Source organism: Strongylocentrotus purpuratus, unplaced genomic scaffold (genome assembly GCF_000002235.5).
Source record: "Strongylocentrotus purpuratus isolate Spur 01 unplaced genomic scaffold, Spur_5.0 spur5_scaffold_10, whole genome shotgun sequence".
Taxonomy (NCBI): Eukaryota; Metazoa; Echinodermata; class Echinoidea; order Camarodonta; family Strongylocentrotidae; genus Strongylocentrotus; species Strongylocentrotus purpuratus.
The window spans coordinates 15,221,120-15,246,236 of NW_022145595.1; the positions used below are offsets into that span (position 1 = coordinate 15,221,120).

At 36.9% G+C, this 25,117-nt stretch overlaps 1 protein-coding gene and 1 non-coding gene across 2 annotated transcripts in view; both read left to right on the forward strand.

Moving 5' to 3' along the window:
* The first annotated feature begins 1,235 nt into the window (after positions 1-1,235).
* Positions 1,236-1,308, forward strand: TRNAT-AGU. The gene has a single exon. It is a non-coding gene; the product is annotated as a tRNA-Thr (tRNA).
* A 4,440-nt stretch (positions 1,309-5,748) lies between these two features.
* LOC583480 (tetraspanin-17) overlaps positions 5,749-25,117 on the forward strand; it is a 35,139-nt gene continuing 15,770 nt past the window's right edge. The window contains exons 1-4 of the mRNA XM_003725636.3: positions 5,749-6,523; positions 14,453-14,503; positions 15,054-15,200; positions 24,894-24,968. Coding sequence (XP_003725684.1) covers positions 6,143-6,523; positions 14,453-14,503; positions 15,054-15,200; positions 24,894-24,968 — 654 coding nt within the window. The 5' untranslated portion in view covers positions 5,749-6,142. The remainder of the gene's footprint in view (positions 6,524-14,452; positions 14,504-15,053; positions 15,201-24,893; positions 24,969-25,117) is intronic.

Below are 25,117 nucleotides of genomic sequence, written 5' to 3' on the forward strand. Positions count from 1 at the left end.
ATAACTCCCATTTGTACTTTGACACGTGCTCCTTTTAATATCTAATTCTCTAATAAATAAACTCTAATCTCTTTTGATAAGTGTCCCCTTTTCCTCTCATCATTAAAATAATGTGCCCATTTCAAGCGTCTAAGGGCAGTTTTCCTCTAAGCTCGCGCTCACTCGCATTATGTTACGAGGTCTTTTCAGTCTTCCGTTATGAGAATGTGCTTGTAACCCCACCAGGATTGGGGTTTTCCCTCTTTATTAGATGTAATTTTTCGAACTGCAACCTCATAAATCTTCAAATTTGTCATTGATCGCTTCGCTCGCTCACAAATGAATATTCAGATCACCACACTCAACTGCATGCAAAGTATGATGCTAAAGCAATATCTTGTATGATGTATAAAGAGAAACAAATATTGAAATCATCCCTGATAAGGTATTCACAATGTAGGGGTATATACCAATATCTAAAAAATTGTGTATTTTCGCTTTGAGATTTTCTTGAAAGTGCCCTTGAATGGTGCCTTCCCCTTCCACATTTTGGAGGTCGCTCCGCCGCCTTGAGTTCAATATGACTCTGACAACCATTTTCTCCAGCCCCTTTTTTGTTGTTGTATAATTTTATGCATCTTTCTCTTTTTCATTCAGCATGTGTCATATTTCTCTCTTTCTCTCTATTCCTGCCTCTTTATTTTGCCTGGCCCTATCCCTGATAATGTTATGAAGTATGCCTATAGTTAAACCGTTTGTAGCAATTCTGGTGAATTAATGTTAAAAAAAATCTCAAGAAATATCTGTTTGATATAATTGATTACCATTACCTTTCATGTCTGTACCTTTCCCAATGCATTTTTGTATATATTTATCATGTATTTCATCTTTTGCAAAATCTGCGCCTTGAAAATTAATTATCAAGTGGATTTGCGCCTTGAAAATCTTATGTATTATTATTATTATTACTATTAATTTAACTTTTCTGTCAGATTGAGGAAATACCATAAAATATAATTATGATATAACTCTAGACAAAGTTTCTTTGATTTCTAGAAAACATAGTTAATAAACAGCTCAAATGTATTGTAAATGTGTGGATGGTATTATGCTATGGCAGTTGCATCAAACGAATTACAATCAATAGTTGCTACGTGTCACATATACCATTGTCTTTGTCACAGACCATTGTCTTGCACGTAAGCAAATAGGATCACGATGCTAGATTGACTATTTACCTACTGCGGATATCGAGCGGCGCTGTGGCTTAGTTGGTAAAGCGTCTGTCTAGTAAACAGAAGATCCCCGGTTCAAATCCGGGCAGTGCCTTTTGTCGGTCAGCATGTGTGTGCGTGGTGAAAAAGCAATTTCCATGTTTCATTCACCTGCTATCATCCATTATTAGAACGCAAATTGCATAGTTAAGTTCGTGCTCTTCTTGGGTAAAGGTTTTGCCTAAAAGATAGAGATTTGTCAACTCCTATATTTCAGTATTCTCAAATAAATGAGTTACAATAATATTTATTGCTCCCCTGTTATGTATATTTTTCACCCAAATAATAATTTTCTAATTTTTTAGCTATGATTTTCCCTCATTGAAAAGTAATGGGTTTGTTATCATAAAGTGAATCAAAAAGTCTTACCAACTAAAGCTTGGTGCAAATATATACAAGTGTATCAAAGTATATCTAAAACAAAGTTTGGGGCCGAAATGGGCGGTGGCAACTGTGCAGCTTGATCAAAGCATATCATCCTAGCCATCATAATAGACAGTATAGACATCGTCGGACAGAAAAATTATAAGTTCAATCAGAGGCGGCGCTCCCGGGGGCCAGGGGGGGTGTACCCCTTACCCTTTTAAGTATCCCCAAAGTGCCCCTTTTTACATGGCCGTAGAACCATACTATGACGTTAGTGATCGTTACTGGTGGCAAACAGCTAATATAGGTCTATAGCTTAATAATTACCTGGAATTGCACAGAAGCAGGTTTTTATTTTACTTTTAGCTACAGACCTTGATTGCCATCCTGCACCATAAGGTACACTTTGACTTCAAAATGAATAAATATAGAAAATATGCATATTTTATATTGTAACGTGGATATAATCACCTCGGGCATAATACATTTATTCGTAATTTTAAAAAGAGAGATATGTAAAAAATATAGGCTATAGCTGATCAGTTCAGCAAAATGTTATTATATCTTAAGTTGAAATCGAATGTATGTAAATACATGTCGTTCAAATGAGCGCAAATGCACCCCCAAAATACAGCCTCTTTTAAATGCCCTCAAACAAGCAAATTATGGTTCTCGCGAAGTTTGTTTAGTAAAAAAATTGGCAATACTTCAACCTAAATTCGCAAAAAAAGCAGAAATATATGCCTAAAAGGTTCAATGTTAACATTCGCGATATCTATCCAGGCTGGATCGATATGATAATTTACCAAATATATCAATTTGTAGGCGGATTCCTGGCAAAATTTGTATCATCACGTATTAATCAAAACATATTCTTTCACCAGTGATTTGAAATAACGGCTTCCATTTCATTTTTTGAGAGGGGGGCGTTTCCAAAACTGAAAATAGTGTGACCAAAAATTGTGCTTCCTCGCTTCGCTCGATCTGAACAGGGATCTCGGAACATCAGTCACATTTAAGTATTTTAAATATGATAACAATACCGTCATGATTATTACATTGGAATTAACAATTTACAGATAGAGATTATAGATCTATCGTCCTCCTGTCACATCCTTATTCACGCGGGCAGGTGATTGTTTCTTATACTGAGACCATACTGAGTTGTACACCCCTTCTATGAAGCCAATATATTGTTACCCCCCCCCCTCTGCAGGCGCGTACACAGGGGTGGGGGGGGGGGGGGGTTGGGGGGTTAACCCCCCCCCCTTGGTATTTTTATGTGTTTTTATTTCGAGACCAAAAAAAAGAAAGAAAAGTGTCCTCTTACCTCCTCCCACATCCCTCACACCCCCCCCCCCCCGGTCTGATCTGCTTATTTTCTCCCTTCAATGACCGCACCCATGCGTCGGTGAAGTTGAGTTGAGTTTCGTTATCACTTTCATACCAACAAGGACATCAATTAAGATGTACACAGTGCACTTACACGATTACAATTAATAACGAATAGAAAATAAACATTATAATGATAGCATGAAGTTACTATGGAGTGAAAATGAACTATGAAATGCATGATAATAGTAAGATTAAACGAGAACTTACGTTTGAAGTTTGATCGTTATTTTATACATAATTAGAGGGAAGAGTATATCGTATATTCTCGAACGAGAATTATGAAGTAAAATCCCCCTATGGAGGCTTACATAAAGGGAAAAAAAACAATTCAGGACGTTTCAAAATATATATTATTCGCAGTGATGGGTCCAATATGCTTTTGCAGAATGAGTATTGTATATATTCGAATAGTCTCGATCTGATAAGAGGAATATAAGGGTCGGCCTATTTCCAGTCAGAGCCTGTTCAGGGATTAAAATGTTATCGGGGGAAGGGGTGGGGACATGAAACCCCGTGCCCCTAGAAGGCCTAGATCCGCATTCCAGTGAGCAGGTCATGAAAAAAAATACTCTCTCAAAACTGGGCGTGCCCAATATTTAGCGAAACCGAATACAAGTATACTTTGGCCTATGACGTCATGTACCAGGACGTGAAAAATGAGTTGTCTATATTCTAGGCTTTCATTTATTTCGTTTTTTTTTTAAATTTCATTTTTACTTGATGCATATTACCATTTCCTTTCAATTCAGTATACCATATCAACGAAACATTTTGCCTTTTATCTATTAACTTAATATCTTAATAACAACTACAGTCATTGTTGCATAAATGCAACAGTTTCGAAAAAATACATATCAGCGTTATGAGTTAGACTAGTACATCTCATAAAAACTAAAACAAAACAAACACAGATACAACTTAGCAAAACCCTACGCTAAGTGCATGGTTGAAAAGTGGTACTTGTATGTTATCAACGTACGTATCACTACCGGCAAATACATGCTAAATTTCATAAAGTAAAATGGTTTGTATTATTTAAAATCATCTCGCAGCCCGAAGGCTGAATTGTGTAACCTTTTACAATGCAATAAATAAATGCGAAATCAAACATTACATGATATAAATTTAAAATTCGTTCAAGTTCAAAGTAGAAATATAAAATATAAAGATATAAATAAATATGTACATGTGATAATATTTCCTCTCTGACCTAATTGAATTGTAATGGTTCATGTTTGTTTGTAAAGAGAGCCGGCTAGTTGCAATAAATTGTAAAAGTGAATAATTGCGTGATTTGAACAGATAGAAAAAAAGTAACGGTGATACATTGGAAAATTACTTCAAATTGACAGAAAATAAGTTAAAATTTACAATAGCAAACCAGATATACTTTTGATATTCATGGGTTTCATACGGATCATGTGCTGATCGGTTTGTTAGTAGGGCCAGAAATCGTTAAAATAGAAACAAATACAGAGTGACGGATAAAATAGGAGAGAAGGGGAAAATTGAGAAAGACAAAAAGAAAGAGAGAGAACGTGTGTGTGAGAGAGAGGGAGAGAGAGAGAGAGAGAGAGAGAGAGAGCTAGACACAGAGGAGAGAATGGAAGAGGAATAGAATTTTAGCAGTTACGATTGATACCGCATTGAATTGTCAATTAATTAAAGGCACACTGTCCTTCTTGTAGCTACTTGCTCCCTCTATATAGAAAACTTCCCCAATCGGTGCCTGTTGGTCCCCCATGATCCTCTTTTTCTTATGTTAAATGAGAGCTGAGTTAATGAGATAGCCACCTGTCATAGTGACCTCGCTGGCTCGCTGGGTGGTCGTCAAATCCATTCTGGCTAAAGTAGTAAAGCCTGCCTTTAAAAAGTAAAATATCATTTTACAAACTGGTAACAAAATTAAATTATATTAAGAAGTGAAAACAAATTGCTTATCTGGTGTTGCGGATAGTGTAACTATGTCTGACGATCATATAGTTACATGTCATTCAATAGATCGACCAAGAATGGAATTGGGCTTCTTTTGTACCAGTTCTGCATCTGATTGCAGGATATAGGAGCAACCCTTCTAGTGTCTAGAATTTGGATATTGGTAATGTGTAGCACATTTTTAAGTACTAATCCCAGCAGGCGCGTACAAAGGGGGGGGGGGGGTTAAACCCCCTTTGGTATTTTTATGTGTGTAAACCCCCCCTAACCCCCCCCCCTCTTTGGATTTTATTTGGTTTTAATTTAAAAAAAAAAAATCTTCCCATGGCTGACCTAAAACAGGTGACCCTACCCCCCCCCCCAACGGAGCAAAATGTCAAATTTCCAAATTTCAAGACCAAAAAAAAAAAATGTGTCCTCTTACCCCCCCCCACCTCCCCCCCCCCCCCCCCCCCCCCCCCCCCTTGAAAAAATCCTGCGTATACGCGCCTGAATCCCAGTACAATTTTTGAGTGCATTTTGTTGGTTTGTTTAAAAGCCTGAAATGTATGCCATGTCATGAAAAAGAAAAACCTATTGATTGATCATCGGTTATATAAATTTTGCATTCAAAATGAAGTTGTAGAATTGTAAATAATCTTTAAAAAAATGAACAAACGAACAATAACAAACAAACACACAAAAAAGTAACGTACACCATATAACTTATTTAGCAGCAGAAGCTTTGGCATTATGCATTAGACACAAAGCGTACCACCAGTCATTTTGGATTCTAGCAGATACCGCATACAGTACGCATATCTTCAGTGACTCAACGCAGTTAATTCATGGGGTTGGGATTGCACCTGGTCTCCTGAAATTATTGGTATTTGCTGATGAAGTATCGGAATTCTGTGACACAGGAATACCCTTTCTACTGATATAGACTACCATTTATTCAAGGTTATAAAATCGTAGGAGAGGATTAACGTTAAAACGAACTTTATGCTTCATCATTAATTGCGTGTATGAAATTGAAGGAACAATGCGATGTTGTTGACGTCGGTATAGTTCAGCGACGGTGTGGTAATCCAGCGCTGCATCCATCGAAAGTATCAGAGGAAATTCGATCGTTTCCTGGCGATTATAAGGGCAAATCTCCCTGATTTTATCAATTAATACTTTCTGATAGTGTGTTTTGTTATCTCTTCATCATGGGTGATTATAATTACGGAAACCCACCGCCTTACAGCACAAATCCACCGCCTTCTTCAGCGCAAGCCTATTATTCACCACCGGGACCCGGCGGTGGATACGCGACTGACTACCCGAATGCATACAGTGCACCTCCTCCTCAGGCTGCCGCAACGGCCCCACCGATAACTCCTCAGTCTTCTGTTCAGAGAAACGCCGCCGTACCACAAGCTCAACCCAACCGGAGCCGGGTGCAAAAGAAGAAGAAACAACAGCAGCAACAGCAGCAACTTCTTCAGCAACAACAGGCCAGGCCCAAAATGACACGACAAAGCAGTGCCCCATCACAAATTAGTCTCTGCACAAAATACTCACTGTTCTTTGCAAATTTTATATTTTGGGTGAGTAGACCACTTGCTTGATCTATTTTTCTGGAGACTAAATCTAAAGCAGACTCAAAGATAAGGTTGATCAAGTTCTGGGAAGCATGGCCCTCGCGTACACAGATAACGCGTGGCGCGCGCGCCACGCGTTCCTGATGAGCCCGACCTAGCGCCACGCGTTCTAAAAAAAAAAAAAAAAAAAAAAAAAAAAAATCTTTTTTTTTTTTTTTTTTTTTTTTGAAAAATCAGAAAATTCCGGATTTTCTGGTCCTAGAAATCCCCAAATAACAGAATATTCTGAATTATTCGTAAGGGTTGGCAGGTATGGTATTAAAATTTCATCAAATTACTTGTAATACTTGTAAAAAATAAATTTAAATTAAAAAAAAAAAAAAAAAAAAAAAAAATCATTTTTTTTTTTTTTTTTTTTTTTTTTTTTTTGGGGGGGGGGGGTCAAATTTTCCCTCGGGTCGCGCCACGCGTTTTTAATTTCTTGGCGAGAGGCCTGGCAGAGGTGAAAAATAATTTTTGAGCATTATCATTGTGCAGGTATGGAACAGTGGAAGAACATCAGATACAAAATGTTCCCTGAAAAGCATGGCTCTCCAAATCTATAATAATAATCTAAATGTGGCATGTTACTAACAACATCATCAAGTTGAAATAGACCTCGTCTAGGTCTAGATATCTAGACAAAAATTGTGGGGGGGGGGGGGGGGGGGGAATGAGTGAGCACTTTTTTTAAAATTCAACACCCCCCCCCCCCCTTGAGCCAACAAAAAGAGGTAAAATTGTGGTTACTGGTTACTTTAATTTTTTTTTTTTGCCAGGGTTGGGGGGCCTGTTTTTTTGTTTTTTTTAAAGGTAAAATTGTTGTTACCATCTTTATTTTTTTGCCAGGGGTGGCGTGGGGGCCCATGCCCCAATACCCCCCACAGCGGATCCGCCTCTGCACACACTTACATGTTCATGTATGTACATGATCATCCATGGGAAATTGGGAATAGTAATTTTGTAACCCTTTGGCACAGCACGCTGGCAGCCTGGTACAATGCATCATGTTTGAAAAGTTATGAAAACTACCAAGTCCAGTTTTGAAGATAGAAATTGAGAATGAAATTAATTAAACAAGCAGAGATAGACCTGGAAACCAGACAGCAGGAATGACTGCATTTTCCCGTTAGATCCGTTAATAATAGAATAATGTTATGATCCATCACATACAGTGTACATATACTGTACACATCGGCCATTCTAGGGAAGCTCCCCATTTCTCTCATCTTAGGGAAAAGTGTCACTTCCCGTCAGCTTGATGTAGAAATTAGATTGCCCTATAAACTGTATATTCCACCACACCGTCTGCAGGTCTATCTTTAGGGGTTTGTAGGCTTTGTGTACTTCATGTACTGTTTAGGCCTCGAGAGGCACAAGTTATGCAGTGTTTTGTCTAGATGAAAGGTATACATGTAGCAAATGATAAAGCAAGCCATGAGGACTATAAAATGAGAGGCAATCTTTCTATTCTGTATAGCGATTGATATGTTGATATTTAAAAGATTGATAATATCAGGTCTAAAACATACATCAGGGAAAAAAATAATATTTATTTTTCGGGGGCTACTTTTCAAGCTTGCCTGCATAAAAATAACACTCTAAAAAATTTTTTGCATTGAACTCTATGCAAATTTACAGGGGCTCTTTTCTGATTTTTGGGGGCTCTTTGGGGCATTTCGGGGGCAAATTCGCCCTGAGCCCCCGTGTATTTTTTTCACTGACATACATCAACGTACAGTACATGTACTAGGGCTGCGATGAGTAGTCAAATGCTCGAGTACATGTACCTGCAAGGTTGACAACTAACCGAGTACAATTTCTCTTACTCAAATATTCGGCCGCAAAAACACAATAAAACAAAACAAACAAAAAAAATTCCCAGGCTGATGGTTACCCGTGCCAGGGAGAGCGGCAGCCGCTGGCATGGTACCATCGGTAAAAATGTTTCCCAATTCAAGCACTGTCTAACTCACCACTCAGAAACTGGGACCAAATGTCCGAATATCTGTTTGGATTCGAAGGAAACTGGATTATTCTGCCATCTTTGGTTTTTAAAACGGCATTGTTTACTGTTATTATTATTATTAAATTGGCGCCGTCAACTGCAACTCGAAGTAAAATTGCATGCGTTTTCGGCGATGGACTTGCGATACTGCTCCAGTGGTATGGTGGTGGCAAAAAAAATTAAAAAAATAAAAAATAAATAAATAAAAAAAAAAATAAAAAAAATAAAAAAAAATTATAAAAAATATGGCGTCCGAATATTCGAGTATTCGCTTGTAAGCCTGGGAGTGTACTCCGGTACTTCATTACACTGTTGTGCACAGCCTTAACATGTACATACTATTACCTGTCCTGAATCTATAAAAGTGGGAATTTTGACAAGTAGTACTAGTATTTGTACATACATGTACTGTACATGTACGGCTAATGACATGGTTACTGAAAGAGCGGCGCTGTATGATGATAAAAGTCCCTAAGTAGTCATATTATTGTTAAACAGTGGAAACCATGAAGTTCATAAACTATTTTGGGACAGATCAATTTCCTGTTATCTTGTTTTTACATGTACCGCGTTGTGCCCAGGCAGTGCTCCACGCTCTTACAGGGTAAGGCAAATAAAGACTTTGTCTCCAGTTTTTGGTACCAGTGAAGAATTTAATTTTTAAAGTTGCCTTATAATTGTTTCAGAACACCGTACATAATTTGTAAATATCACTAAAAGACATCTTTTTTAAACTCATCTCTAGTTCCCGAGAATTTTACTTAGGCCTAAAATAAAAACTTGTTGTATTGCCCTTTGCGACCGACTCCAAAATCTGAAAATCTACAGTCAGCATTTTAAAAAAGTTTTTTTTTTTTGTACCGGTAACCGTTTTTTAATATTATTTTTTATTAATGAATAAACAAATATGTATTGTGTTTCTTTAAATGGGATATAAATGCATAATATCAAATTATTTCGAATTCTCACTTGTCTTCTGCCCTACATGTAGTTTCAAAGTCCTAAAAATGATATGAATGGAATGATGATGCTGAAATGCATGTACATGTGTGTAGCATTAAAAACTGAGAAATATCGGCGAAAAGAGGGCGAGGAAAAAAACATTCATATTGAAAAATATCGGCCCAAAGAGGGCGACAAAAAAAAGTTAAAAAAGAACAACAACTTTTCAGACCGACTGACCGACCCATGTTTTGGCAACTACATGTAAAGGGCAATACAACAAGTTTTTATTTTAGGTCTTATTTTAAACAACCCTCACACAGTTTTATACAATGTACATGTAGGTCTGAGATAAAAGGCAAAACAACCAAACAAAGAATAATGTTTAGCATTAATTTACGCTCGTTGAAGAAAAATGTAATAGACGATATACTCCACCTACTGTATAAAAAGCAGGGCGTTGGAATGGATGTACAGTACAGGTAATTACTGCAGAATTTCATACATTGTACATTATTGCGTGCAAACAGGAACTTGGGTAAGGAAATATTTGAGCATCCTATGTAAACAATATTTACTCCATCGACTTCCTGTTATCAAAAATTCAGTTGATTTTCAACACATTAAAAAACACCTTTTTTTTGGGGGGGGGAGGGGGGTGTTGGCTTGATTTAATTTTGATTTAATTTGTTAATATCCTTTATTATGGTCACTATTGCTTCATAATATATTAAAAAAGAAGAGGAAAATCAATTTGTACTGTACACTTTAGGTACTGTAGACAGCAAGATAGTCATACACTTTGAAAATGTAATACTCTATTATTTTGTGTTTTGAAACAAATGGGAACGGCACTTTGTGACAGTGACACTGCAGATTCAATAGTTCATAACTCTTTCATTTTTATGCCTCCGCCACCGAAGGTGGTGCCGGAGGCATCATGTTTTCGGGTTGTCCGTCCGTACGTCCGTCCGTCCGTACGTCCGTCCGTCCGTACGTCCGTCCGTCCGTCCGTCCGTCCGTCCCGTTTGACCGTTATCACAATATCTCAAGAACCATTTAAGATTTAAACTTAAGACTCGGGAATAGTATTTATCACCATAGGAAGACGATCTGATTAGATTTTGGAGTACGTAGGTCAAAGGTCACAGGTCACAGAGGTCAACTTATGAAATTCCTTGTATTGAGTTTGTTAGCGCGATATCTCAAGAACCATTTGAGATTTAAACTTCAAACTTAAGGATAGTATGTATCACAATAGGAAGACGATCTGATTAGATTTTGGAGCACGTATGTCAAAGGTCAAGGGTCACAGAGGTCAACTTATGAAATTCCATACATTGAGATTGTTATCATGATATCTCAAGAACCACTGGAGATTTAAACTTCAAACTTAGTGATAGTGTGTATCACTATAGGAAAACAATCTGATTAGATTTTTGAGCACGTAGGTCAAAGATCAAGGGTCACAGAGGTCAACTTATGAAATTCCATACATTGAGATTGTTATCATAATATCTCAAGAACCACTGGAGATTTAAACTTCAAACTTAATGATAGTGTGTATCACCATAGGAAGACAATCTGATTAGATTTTGGAGCACGTAGGTCAAAGGTCAAGGGTCACAGAGGTCAACTTATGAAATTCCATACATTGAGATTGTTATCATGATATCTCAAGAACCACTGGAGATTTAAACTCCAAACTTGTTTAAATTGCTCTATGGCGGAGGCATCATTTTCGACTGCGCGCAGTCAAAATTCCATCTAGTTTTTCCTGCCTTCTTTCAAAGCAGTTTGCTTAATTTTGAATTTTCCTTGAAATATTTTGCTTTCTGTTTCAGCTGCTACATGTAATACAGTGTAAAAATAAATACAAGGAAAAGAACATGTACTCCATAATATACACCATGTACTAGTACACATACAGTAATATGATACTTTTTTGTACTATGGTTAACAGCTGGGTGAAGGTGATTTATTTGTTGTGTGTTCGGGTTCAATCAATATCCTATACAATACATACTGTACAGACTGACACAGTTTTAGAGACAAAGGGTCGTGCCATACGATGTAAGGTACAATCCAATTAAGAGTCATTTTCTAATATTAAAGGCCGACTAAGTAATTTGATAGACTTTATACTATAGTACACTGTAGTAAAAACTAGAAAGGTATCTGCTATTTTTGTTAAAATGCCTTTTTTTGTCAACAGAATTGAAATAAATTATAAATGTCACATACACTGTACATGTACAAGTACGGCTACCACCACAATGCAATGCTAAATTGCCTGAAATGGATACAAAGATTTGCGTGGCGTGGTAGCTTGGTTGCGCGATGGCACAAACTTTGATCTAGTTTTACCGGTAGTTTTTGTTTGAAAAATAGGTTACAAAGTTTATTTACAAGATTGACAAAACTTTTCGCAAACACAAAATTGTTGGTAAGATATATGTGAAATTATTCTAGAAACGTTCTGTCCCATTTTACATTAAATGGTATAGTCCTGGCTTGTAGTCCCAGCTGTTTTGACCGCCCATTCAGAGTTTGAGGTGACCCAATTTTTGGGTATATGCCACACCTAGACTTTTTAATATTTTCTCTTCCGAAAATGCATGTACTGCGGCCTTTACGCCAGCAAATACGGTACACATTTTGCAATCAATCGATTGCCCTTTACATTTACAATGTTTGATGTACACCATACACAAAAAAGGTTCTTTCATGTTTCATCTACATGTACTGTAGTACATGTTCATGTACCTGCATGAAAATTCACTGTACAGATTGTATTTCATTACCGGTACTAATGTCTGATGATATCACCACAATCATTTTCATAAAGTCTCCCATCCAGCAAGCACATTGCATTCAAATTGCATTGGCATCTTACTATGTATTAGTCACTCATTAGATTGACACGAATGGAACGTCCGATAATTATAAGTGATGTATGGGAACTAATGTAGGCTACAGTGTACATGTACCGGTAAGCGATGGTGTACTGGGTATTATTTAATGCTAACACGTACAGACACAATTTGTAAAGATAAAAGTATACAGACTACATGTTACTGCCTTCAAATTGAGAGAAGCAAAATATTATACAAGCCTACATGTACATGTACATGTACCTTTAAATATTGCTCAATGAGTGCTTTATAATCTTAGCAAATACAAAGCCAATTACATTGTGTTCTCCATTATGACATTGATATGGGTTTGTTGTGGGTTGTGTTGTTCCCCTATATGGATATGATTAAAATCCTGTTTTGATGAACATCCCTCCTGTCTTTCCACGAATGGGGGAAACCTTGGGGTTAATAGTCTCTGCCAGGTTATTTTTGCTCGTTGGTAATAATATTCCACCTACACAGACTGACATGTACTGTTATCATGGGGTGAATGTGGGAGGCAGGAATGAGAATCAAGCTGGCAGGGAAAGAGAGAGATAGAGAAAAAGAGAGAGAGACAGAGAGAGAGACAGAGAGACAGACAGAGACAGCAATTTGATAATAATGATGATAATATATGAGATTTATAAGGTGCCGAACCCACTTGCAAGTAAATGCTCAAGGCGCGCTTGTGAAAAAAAAAGGAAGAGATCAAATAAAAACATGCGCAATATAAACAAAGGAACATGAGTTAAAGATAAAAATGAAAGAAGAATTAATTGTTTGCAGATTTAAACAGATTGTAGTATTATGTACCTTTTATAGATTTAGAGATAATGAGAGAAAGAGAGAGATATACATGTACACATAGAGAAACAGAAGAGAAAGAAGTATTCTCTACAGGACTTATAAGCAAAAACTGTACATGGACACTGCATGTGATTGAATTTGAAAAGTATTTTGTGAAATTATATGTCTAAGACCTACCGGTATACATGTACATGTATGTGCATTCACACTACATTTATATTTAATTTATTACCAGTAAATTGTATGATGCAAATAAACTTGTGTTTTTGAACATTTATTTGCTTAGTTCTGTACATGTACTGTACATGTAATATGACATGTGCATAATATGCATAAAGAGAGAATTTGGAATTGAATTTTGTTTTCATCATTTAGACTTCACACACCCAACATTGTTCGAAATCGTTCAATCATGAGCACACAAGGAAGCAATATTGCTATACACTGTACATGTACCGGTACATGTACACATGTAGCTGCATAGTGGGTATTCTATTGTGTACACCGGTGACTAATGCCCTTCTCTGAGCAATCAATGTTTCTTTCTGTTTGCAAGGGTGGTCTAAAATGAACTTTCAAGAGTAGGGCCTATACAGTACAGTTGTACATGCACATGACAACACTTTTTCTATGTAAAATATTGCCCTTTGTTTTTGTAATGTGAACTACATGTAACAACAATTTTGTAGTATGCATTAATTGACAGGGATTCAAATATAAAATAGAGTACATGTACATGACTGTATGTACTTCCATATTTAATAGTACTCTCAACATTGTCAAGTTCAGAAACTCACATACCCGCATAATGTACAGGTACACACATGCACATTTGTACACGCATTCATAATGGCGGTGAAAAAAAACAATAGTTTGGCTATACTCTATATTGTACACACAAGAACATTGATGTTGTATGCATTTTTATGTTTATTTTTGATTGTTTCATAAATTTTTGGCTAACTTAAAAATGTTCTACCCCAGCCAAAAATGTATAAATAGAAAAACAAATCTATTATTAATATTGTCATTATTATTGTTAATGTTATTATCGTTATTATTATTATTATTATCATCACAGGCCTGTATCATCATCATTATCATTATCATCATTATCTTTATCATTATTATTATGATTATCATGATAATATTTGAATAATAAGTTCATGGACTTAACTATACCACCTGTGATATTATGGCGTTGTAAATTTACGATCTCTCTGCCTTTCTTTCTGTCAGCTTGCTGGTGTTGGACTTATAGCAATAGGAGTCTGGGCATGGCTAGATAGGGTGAGTTCTTTGATTTGAAAATTACAAAATAGTGATAATTTGAAATAAATGATCTCATTAATGATTTTAAAATTAATGAAAAAATTAGATTATGATCATCATTGTGATCATCATTATGATCATCATTTTCAAATTGTAAAGAGTGACTATAACATGTATTTAAATTTGTAGTATCAATTTAAAATGATGGTCATTATGGAGGAGGAGGAGGAGGAGGAGGAAGAGGAGGAGGAGGAGGAGGAGGAGGAGGAGGAGGAGGAGGAGGAGGAGGAGGAGGAGGAAGAGGAGGAGGGAAGGGGGAGGGGGAGGGAGGGAGGAGGGAGGGGGGGGGGGGGGGAAGAAAAGGAGGAGGAGGGAAAGGAAAAGAGAACGAAAGAGAAAAAGAAGAAGTAACTGGGAAAATGGATTATGGACAGAGTAGAATAAACTTATCAAGATGATTTCGATAACAAAGGGTGATGAGAGGTGTTCAATATTGACATGAAATGCCTCATCTTTTATCATGATGAGAGACCTGTAGTTTTATTTCTTATTTTCTTCCCAATTCCAGGGCTTCTTTGGGAACCTAGATCAGTTTGTCACATCATGGTACCTGGATCCCATACTATGGTTTTCGCTCGTTGGTGTCATCATCTTCTTCATGGCCACGTTCGGTTGCATTGGTGCACTCCGAGAAAATATTTGCCTTCTGAAAACAGTAAGATTTTAATTTGATTCTAAGTTTTTTGTTCCTTCTCGCTTCCCCTTTTTTCTGCCCATCCATTTTTTTATTGTTATTTTTGTATTAAATTATATTATTTGTTTGCATTGCTATTTGATATATTTTTTTTTTTAATTAAACAGAGAATCTTAGAGCATCTAAAGAACAAGGTAACATTCAATACAGAGCAGTCACATCTCAAATATCAGAAATCAAAACAGTTAATTTGATTCCAAGTTTCTTGTTCCCTCTCGCTTCCTCCTTTTCAGCCTATTTCCTTTTGAAAATTTGTTATCTAGTTACATATAGTTTTGTTTTCGTTGTTATTTGATATTTTTGTTTTGAAATAAAAAAGAGAATCTTGGAACATCTAGACCGATGGGGTAACATTCAGTTCAGTGCACTTAAATCTTGTGTTTAGCCTATTCAGTGCATGTATTCCGTAGACATTTGTTATGAAAGGCATTTTTATGAAAAAAAATCATTAAAAAAACAACAACCAGATATCCAAACATGGAACCCCCCCCCCCCCCCCCCCCCCCCCCCCCCCCCCCATTCACCCATCAGTTTGGAAAAATGAATATTAGAACTATTGTTGCTTGGCCAGTGAAAGGCGTGTGGAGGAGTCATTAATGATATGATAAACAGGGGACCATTTCATATCACAATGTACGTGTATCACGCTACCATACTGTAGCCTGACCCAAATATGCTCACATGCATCAGCAGGGTCCAGTTCCGTGTGAACAGGCTTTAAATAATAATAATCACAATGTATGACATTTGTGAGGCGCCAAATCCACTTGAAATTAAATGCTCAAGGCGCACTTGTGAATCAAAAACAAAAGAAGAGATCAAATGAAAAGCATCTGCATTAGAAGCAAAAGAACAAGTACGATAGAACGTATATAAAGATGACAGCACAATTAATTACATGCTAAATTAAACAGATACGTTTAACACCTGAACTGATCGCTCTTCCTAATCATGAATGTAAACATAATTTTCACTACTCGAGGCAAAGGATATGACCCAGGAAAATATCGACCAGAAAGGATACACTGTGCACACAGACTCACGTTCGGCCTTGTGTCGCAGTGGTAAATAGCTGTAACCTATTTAACAGCCTACATGTACTGTACATACTTCCTACAACATGTATATGTTTGAAAGTTAAAGTTAAAAAAAAAAACTTGCTTACTTTCCCTTTTATTGTGATAGTACTTACACTATTACAGGTTTCAGTTTTGTTGCTGCTAAATGTACTGGGAAATCTGAGCATCATTTACATTTGTACTTTAGGACCTCACCCCCCCCCCCCAACAATATACACTGTATCCTATGACCACATACTATACTGTTCATCTTGTAAATAGTAGAAACATTGCTACATAAATGTAGTTGAGGATGTTCACCACGTCGGATTACAAGTTTACAATTTAGAAAAGGGCCAGAATTTGATAGTAATTCATGTACACTTTGTATCTCACTTATTGAGAACAAGAGAGAATAAGAGCTGAATGTGATACAATTCAACCTGTATGCATGATGCATCCATAATGTACACTTTAGATCCTATATATTTTCTATGCGGTAGCCATTTTGAACTGGATTAGTCTCAAGGGTCAAAATCTGTGTACTTAAACTATTTACAAAAGGAGCATTGTTCTGTGAGAATGAGTGAAAGGAACATCTATTTTTCATGTAAAATGTCATGCCTATCCACGGTTCCCCACCAAAATTGTAAAAGTCACAGTACATTTTAAACTCATTTAGTTTTAATAACTTAATCATTCTTTGCAATACAAATTTCAAAATGTGAAGTAACGGACATGAAACTAGCTGTAATTCGGTCTACATAAAAGTCTGAAATACAGATATTTGCAATTGTGTGATTCACTATTATTACACACATTCACACAGTAGGATCTATTGCAAATTGTCATGGCACAGGATTGCACAGAAACAGAATTAAATATTGACTTTTATACCAAATACAAATAGTTCTGTGTGTGCAAAGTGCTTTCGATCAGGGCGCATCATATTTGCCCATTATGGCGCTTTTATCAACATTGGTAATTCCCACCATTGATCTACTATTTCATTCCAAGAACTGAATTTATTGAAAGGTTATTATTTTTTTTATTTTTGACACACATATCCTGGTTCTCTTCATAAGAATTACATGTATAAAAACATGGGACATGACCAATTTCCTGTTTGTTAGTACTGTGAAATGTTCATGCTACAATTTCAAATGCGGTTTCATAATTCATTAGATATCTTTTATTTTTGTGTTTGCCATTGCAGAATTCCATGCAGTCTACTTTTTACACGAATAATTTCCCACATGTTTAAAATGTGTCTCAATACCTACTGAACAACATTAGATTAGAGGATGAAGATAATTGGCAAGTTCCGATGATATGGAAAATGAAAATCTTGGATTTTTTGTTTTTAATAAAATATGAATAAGTTGTTTTGAGGCTGTATTTGATAGATGTAGGTTCCAGAAGAAGAAAACATTTTAGCAAAGTTATCCAACATCCTGTACTTTTTTCTTTATGGGGGAGGGGAGAGGGGAAGGGGAGGGGAGAGGGGGAAGGGGGAGGGGGAAGGGGGAGGGGATAACTGTATTTGTGCTGCAATAAACATGAACATACACATACCTCTGTGCATTGGCAGGGGAGCAAATTTTAAGATATCATCCTAGAGGCTATTCACACCGCAAGGGGGGACTGTGGGCGGACAGTGGATTGCGCTATCGTAGCGCGACCCACGGTCCGCCCATTGGAATTCGCCGGATTCACACCGCAGTGAGATAGCGCGGTCTATTGTAGCACCCCCTTTTTTGAGAGGTCCTGTTGCCATGACGCGTGACGTCATGAGGTCAGAGCGGTCAAAGATTTTGCGCGCTATTACGAACCCGGAGTGTTGAGTTGTACCGATTCAGATTCAGATCGCACCAAAATAGAATGAGTATAAAATTTCTCGCGTGTAGAACGATGACTTCCGGTGTGCTATCGTAGCCCGGCTTCACACCGGCAGAGATAGCGCGGTCTAGCGCGTCCTAGACCGCGCTATCTCTTTTGGACCACCCCCAAGAGGTGCTCCAGTGGCACGCCGTTTTAGCTCGCTGTGGCTCGCTGTTGGGCGGACCGAAAAGACGTTGTACCTTCTACACCGCAGAGATAGCGCGCTAGACCGCGCTATCTCTGCCAGTCTGAACAGCCTCCTAGTTTGTAGGTTGATATGAAATCTATAGACCTACTGCCTGTAGGCCTATACATGTACATGAAGTCTACACTGTAGTATAGATCCCTCATAATGCCATACTATTCAGGCAGTGCAGTGTGAACAGTGAACTATGACAGCAGTTAGAGCACCAAGGTTGAATAGTGAATCTAACATCTCACTCTGTAAATTATGCGTAGGCCCTCTCATACTGCCTCCAGGCGCATGTAGTTAAGAAACATCTTTCAGAACACCCTAAAATAAACATGTAGGCAGGTGGTGTCGACAGACTGCCTTGATTGAGTATTGAATATTACATCTCACTGTGTACAGTATGATGGATCTATTCATACTGTCTCATGCAAGCCTTTTATTAAGTCAAAGCAGACCGGGAGCCAAATATCTGAAAAAGCGGCTCCCGGTCCTTAATTTTTTTAGAGAACCGGGAGCCGTTTTCCAGGACCAGGAGCCGTTTCCAAAATGGATGAAAATATGTATTCTTTTACATTATTTGTTAAACGTTACCTTTTATTTATACATACGGTAGTTTAATTTCTAGTTTACATTTTGAGCACTCTAATATTAAATCACTCATACCTTGGATAAATCTGTCATATGTAGTTGTTGTAGTTCATGTTTAATACTATTTTCATGCCGTTAAATGTCAAAAATTGAAAAATGTTAGGAAGGGGGGGGGGGGGGAATTAAATTATTTTTATGAAAAAAATACTTAAGAAAAACCATCTATAATGACAATGAAGAGCTGCCAACCTGTCACTTTCAAAAAACATATTATTCAGCTTGAAAAAGCATATTTTAGTTTTAAAAAAACAGATTTTGCCTGTTTAACGTGTTTGTTATTTAGACCTGTCACTTAAAAAAAAAAATTAAAAAAAAAATCAAAAAATCAAAAAATATTAACAAAAAAAAAAAAAAGATTTCTTAAATATATTTACCTATTTTATCAGAAAAATCCATTATTTAAAACATCACAGAATTTTAGTCAATGAGTATGAGGGCCGCTGAATCAAGGCAAGTCTGGAGTTGCAATCAACTTTGTACATAAAGTCAATGCATCAGCAGGTCCGGTGTTCTGTTTTTCATTTGGCTTTTTGAAGATACCATTACAAAAAAAAAATACATAGGCAAAAAAACTGGCAACAAAATCGCTGATTTCTTGATTTTTAGCGCTTTTTTGATGAAACTGTTTCTTAAAACTGTGCTTAAACCCCCGTGAGCTTTGGAAATATGGCTCCGATTCCGCATTTTTGACAGCAAAATTTGGCTTTTGGGATGGATTTTTGGAAGTTACATCGAGACTTTCTTGTACTGACACTGTGTGTGTAGTGCAGTACAGCACTGATGTCATTTGTGTGTGTATGCATGCATGGCCTGGGGAAATGCGCTCGTCTTTGAGTGGTGTACATCCCCTGTATTGTGTGCTCCGTGCTCCGCTAGTAGGAGATAGCGGCCGCTGGTATTTAGTGCTGCAATTGTTTCTGGGCGATTTTAATTAGGATTCTCATTATATAATGATTTGTTAGGGTTCATTCAGTCCACGTTTAACTCGTGTCAAGTAAGTTTGTGTCACATTTGTGAACATTTAGTGCTAGACATGTGGAAGTTTATGAAACAGAAAATGTTAATTCTCCCAGACCGGGCGCCAAAAATAAAAATGGACCGGCGCCCGGTACTCATTTTCCCTGTCTTACCGGGCGCCAAAAGTCAGGGACCGTGGGGTAAAAATCGCCCGGCGCCCGGTTAATAAAAGGCTTGGTCTCATGGCACTTGAACAAGTATTCAGAAAACCATACACAATACATGTACATGTACATGTAATGTACAGACGGGCAGTGTGAACAGAAATTATTACTCCGGTCATTGGATTCATTCACACACAATGTGCACCATCTCCTCTCCCAGGGGAATATTCCTACCATATGGTCACCGTGAGGGCATATGGCAAGTACTACACAAAGGCTTTCGTCATCCTACCAGGTCCCTATTTTTCTCCTGGGTATAAAGTGGCAAATGTAGATTTAATGCCTTTCTGATCAAACCCACGACCAGTGAATTTCAAATCAAGTGCTTAAACCATGAGACTATTGTATGACGCCTCTTTACATAGCATTAGACAAATAATTGTTAACATCTCCCTCTGATTTTAAAGGCCGTGTCAGAGATCAAACCCATGACATTTGAGTTTAAAATCAAGTGCCTTATAAACCTCGACACCTCTTTACACAGCATTAGACAAATAATTGTTAATGTTAACATCTCCCACTGATTTTAATGGGTATACAGTTGTATAATTTATACTGCCAGTAGCCCCAAGCACATGCATTAGAGATACACCTTTCAGATTTCAGAACATACACTGTACAGGCAGTGTGAACAGACCTTGGTTGAATATTGAATTAACATCATGCTCTGGAGAGTGTTCCCTGTTAGATGTGATAAGGGGGAGCAGGAAGGGGCAGTTCAGCCTGGGGTTTCCAGGGGGTCAAATTATGCACAGCCATTCCGTCCCAGATATGTATGATACAGTTATTTCTTTGTAAGATGGTGTCAGGTGCTAATAATAGAGGGGGTCGTTAAGTTGCGACAAGCTAACAAATGACACTTGGGGCTATCAATACCTAAATGTATACTATGCAAGAATGCTTCTTGAAAATGCTTCTTGAAGATGCTGATGAATTTTGAAGAATACAATGAAGAACAAAAGGAGAAAAATGGGCAATCTGTTTGTTTTGTGTTTTGTTTGTTTTTGTATATTTTATTAAAGCAAAACATGAGAAAAATGGGCAATCTTGTTTTTTTAACTGATGGGACCCCTCATTTCGATGGGGACCCACCCCTGCACAAAAACAAAACATGTTCATTACTTATGTGCTAGTCTAGACGTTAAAGTAAAGCTGAGCTCTAAATACTTTGATACATTCGTCTTTGGACGAGAGAAATTTGGAACAATTTCAAATCATTAGGTGCTGGCTTAAATATAGAATAGAGATGTACAATGTACAGTACAATACATGTATGTGGAAAAGAAAAATCAACATATTCAAATCAGACATAAAAAATGAACAAGCAACCCAAACAAATATTTGAATGTAAATCTGTGTTTATCTTTGTTATAAAAGTAAATGAACATTTTCTAATAGTGATAGCAGCCGCCGCCCCCTGAACTTTGAGACTGCGCTATTAAAATAGGTGTCTAGGCCAACATGTACATGTATGCTTATAACACAACCATCATTGCTATATTTGTATGAGTGAAATTAACCAGAAAGTATATATTCAGTACTTTGACATTCATTACAATGTACAATGTAGGATGGCTGTAGAAGCTGAATAGCACAGAAAACGTTGACGAAGAAAATGTGTGAGTCATGTGGATTAAAAGGGATTTGGCATGAATTAAATCCACTCAGTCGTTGCAAATGTGAAGAAATGATTTGCCCCTCGGTCTGAGGTCATGACTGATGTTCATCTCATCAATGTAAAATGGATTTGATTCATAATTACCCATGGGGGTATTGTGATGATGATTGGGGAGGAGAAAAGAGAGATTGGACGTTTGATCGGACGTTAGATAGACAACAGATGAGGATAGCGAGGAAGATGGAAAGATAAGGCCGGTCACACTCTGCAAATTATTAGATTTTATTTCGTCTTCTTCATCCTCTGTTGGGCATCAGGGATTATAAACAGCACCAAGCTACTTGTTTTAAAGTGTACCAGTAATCTTTTCATAGTATACATGTATAGTTAAATCTGCTTTGTGACCGCCTGTCTACAAAGACCACATTTTTTGTTTCCCTCAAAAATGGTTTCTAATTGAAACATGTACTATAGGAACCTGTATATAAAGACCATGATTTTTGCTTGCAGTGTATGCAGCTATTGTTTTTTTTCCCCCAGCATTTTTTAGGGAAGAGGAAGAGAGAAATTTCTAATGCAAATGCTTCATGACACAGCTCTCTAATTGATTAATTATCTGCTGAACCTTAATGGCATTAAGCCATGTAATTTGCATTGAGTTTATTTTCCTCCTGCCTATCAGCAGATAAAGTAATTACCGTAAGATAAATGCTTTCTTGTGAAAGCAGTGGTTTCAAAGAGAGATTGATGCGTTTATTGTTAAACGTGGGAATTAGATTCCTTGTTTATAAATCCGACAACATTTAAAAAATTGTACTGCAGTCTCGGTTTTGTCACCTTTACAATACTTGATTCTGCACTTGAAGACACTTATAAATGCAGTCTTAGTTTCATCTCTTTCTTTCATTGTATACACTTAATTAAATTTGGTTATTTTTCAAGATGGACCAAGAGAGAAGTGTAATTGATGCACACCATTGAAGTTGTCCAAGAAGAGCTGTTTATGGTTTTATTTTGATAAAGTGTTTTGTATACCTGTACCTGTCAGAAATATATGATAATACATGTACAGGTAATTATAATAAATGCAGACGTTTGTATTACACAATATATCCATGCACCCAGATGGTGCTCAAGGTGCCTACAATCAATGGATTAAATTAAATAAATATTCTGAAAGTGCTTACAATTTATTGAAACAGATAAGCAGAACAAAAGATATTTAGGAGAAAACACTTGTCATCAAATTTAAAGATGTGTTTTTAGTTTTCCCTTTTAAAGTGATCTACAGTTTTGCAAGTTTTCAATGATAGACCATAGTTTTATAAAAACAGTTAGGAAAATGGAAAAAATGAAATTTTGATTTCCAATCATAAATATCTTGATAATTCAGACACACTTGTCAGGTGATCGGCTTATAAAAGTCTGACTGACCTAAAGGTTTATAATTGTGATTGCAGCATGAGCTAAATACAGGATTTGTTTTTGTTTGAGAATCTGAGGCAACGTTACCAAGTTATTTTGAGTGAAATTTTGCCATCAAATTTTTGGAGCTCCCAACACTTTGGAGTGGCTTTAAGCTGTCATCAGTCAGCTATGTGTTATCAGTGCTGGTTTGCAAAAATGACAAGAAATATGACTTATATGAGCATATTTCTTGGCTGGGAATGGGATAAAGCTTCAATTTATCTGCCAAGAAATGAACATCAATTGGCAATCAAAGCTTTTGTTTGGATGACATCTGAGCTGCATGGGGCAGATGAGGGGTTCAGTGCAAGAAAGTGCTATAAACGCTCACTTTTGGGAATACGAATTACATGTATCGGCATCATTACCCCTTTATAAGTTTAATAAACCTGGATAAAAGTACATTTTAATTTGAATGATCAGGGCCTTGTAACAGAAAAAATTGACAGAGAGTTAGGAGTAAAAAGGCACCAAAAAATCTACATGTAGATATCCTTTTAATTATTTTTCTTCTAATATTTAATATTGTGCCCTCTCTCTTTCAAAATCTAGTATCTTTGTCTGCATGTAATCATTCCTTGACTTGTGTTACCATAAACATTTCCAAATGCTTTTATCTTGGAATGACGCGCTTGTGGGTTAGCACCATATTGCATTATCCCCCCATAATTGGATTATTATCTATTTGTTATTATGATTGGATCAATTCCAGACTTTCATCTAGGTCGCACGAATAACAAGAATGCAATTTTTTTCAGTCGATGTTGATTAGGGATTGTGTCAGAATAATACAGTATTCTTTGGATATTCTACCCACATTTTATCATGTTACATAGTTAACACCCATCTGGCTATAAACATGATTTAATGTGTACATAATAGGCAATTAAAGCCTTGCTCACACATGCTTTAATTTGGGGAGGGAAATTGGCTCAGTCGGTATTAACATCTGCCTGTCGAACCAAAGATATTGGGTTCGAATCCAACCCAGGCAGATGACTGAAGCCAAAGTGTGACTGTGTGTTAACGTGCCCCTCCCCTGTAATATACACAGGCTGTGTTACAGTGGAAAACATTCCACCCCTTGGATAGGACGTTAAATGGAGGTCCGGTGTGGAGGAGAGTCACCACCTTTGCTCTTTACATGTATATGTAAGAACCCACTGCGCTATTCATATACGAGCAGGGGGGAAACCCTGGTGTAGTGGTCAACTTGGTGTCACAAAATACTTAATAATAATAAAACAACCAGAAATGAAAACCTTGACAAATTACAATGACAAAATGTAGTTCACTTTTGTTTCTTCTAACTTAAAGATGAGAAAGTACAACATCTGCTGTTCATTTACACATCAAATGTTTTATAAATTGCAAGTTTTTTTAATATTTTTTAAAAGCAGGTAACAACTAACATATACAGTCATGAGTCATCTGTGAAGGACGCCATTTTGTACCAGTATCACTTTCGTACTCAACCTTTAATTTCTACCCACATTAATTTTATGATCCATGAAAACCATTGTTGAAAAAATATAAGCCAAGGATGTTTATAAAGAACACAATAAATCAATGCCAACTCAACTCATCATTTTCTTTTTTCCATTACAGTACAGCACAGTTCTTGGTCTGATGTTGCTTCTAGAAATCGGAGGAGGAGTTGCTATCTATTTCTACAGAAATCAAGTAAGTACATTTACGGGTAACATGTTGAGGTGCTCCAAATATCCACTAGGCTTTGCTTATTCTTGACTGACCTGTATAAAATATCATAGCACCTACCATAATACTGGTATGTCAACTTTGATTCTGGTAGTCTACTTTTATTTCCCGAA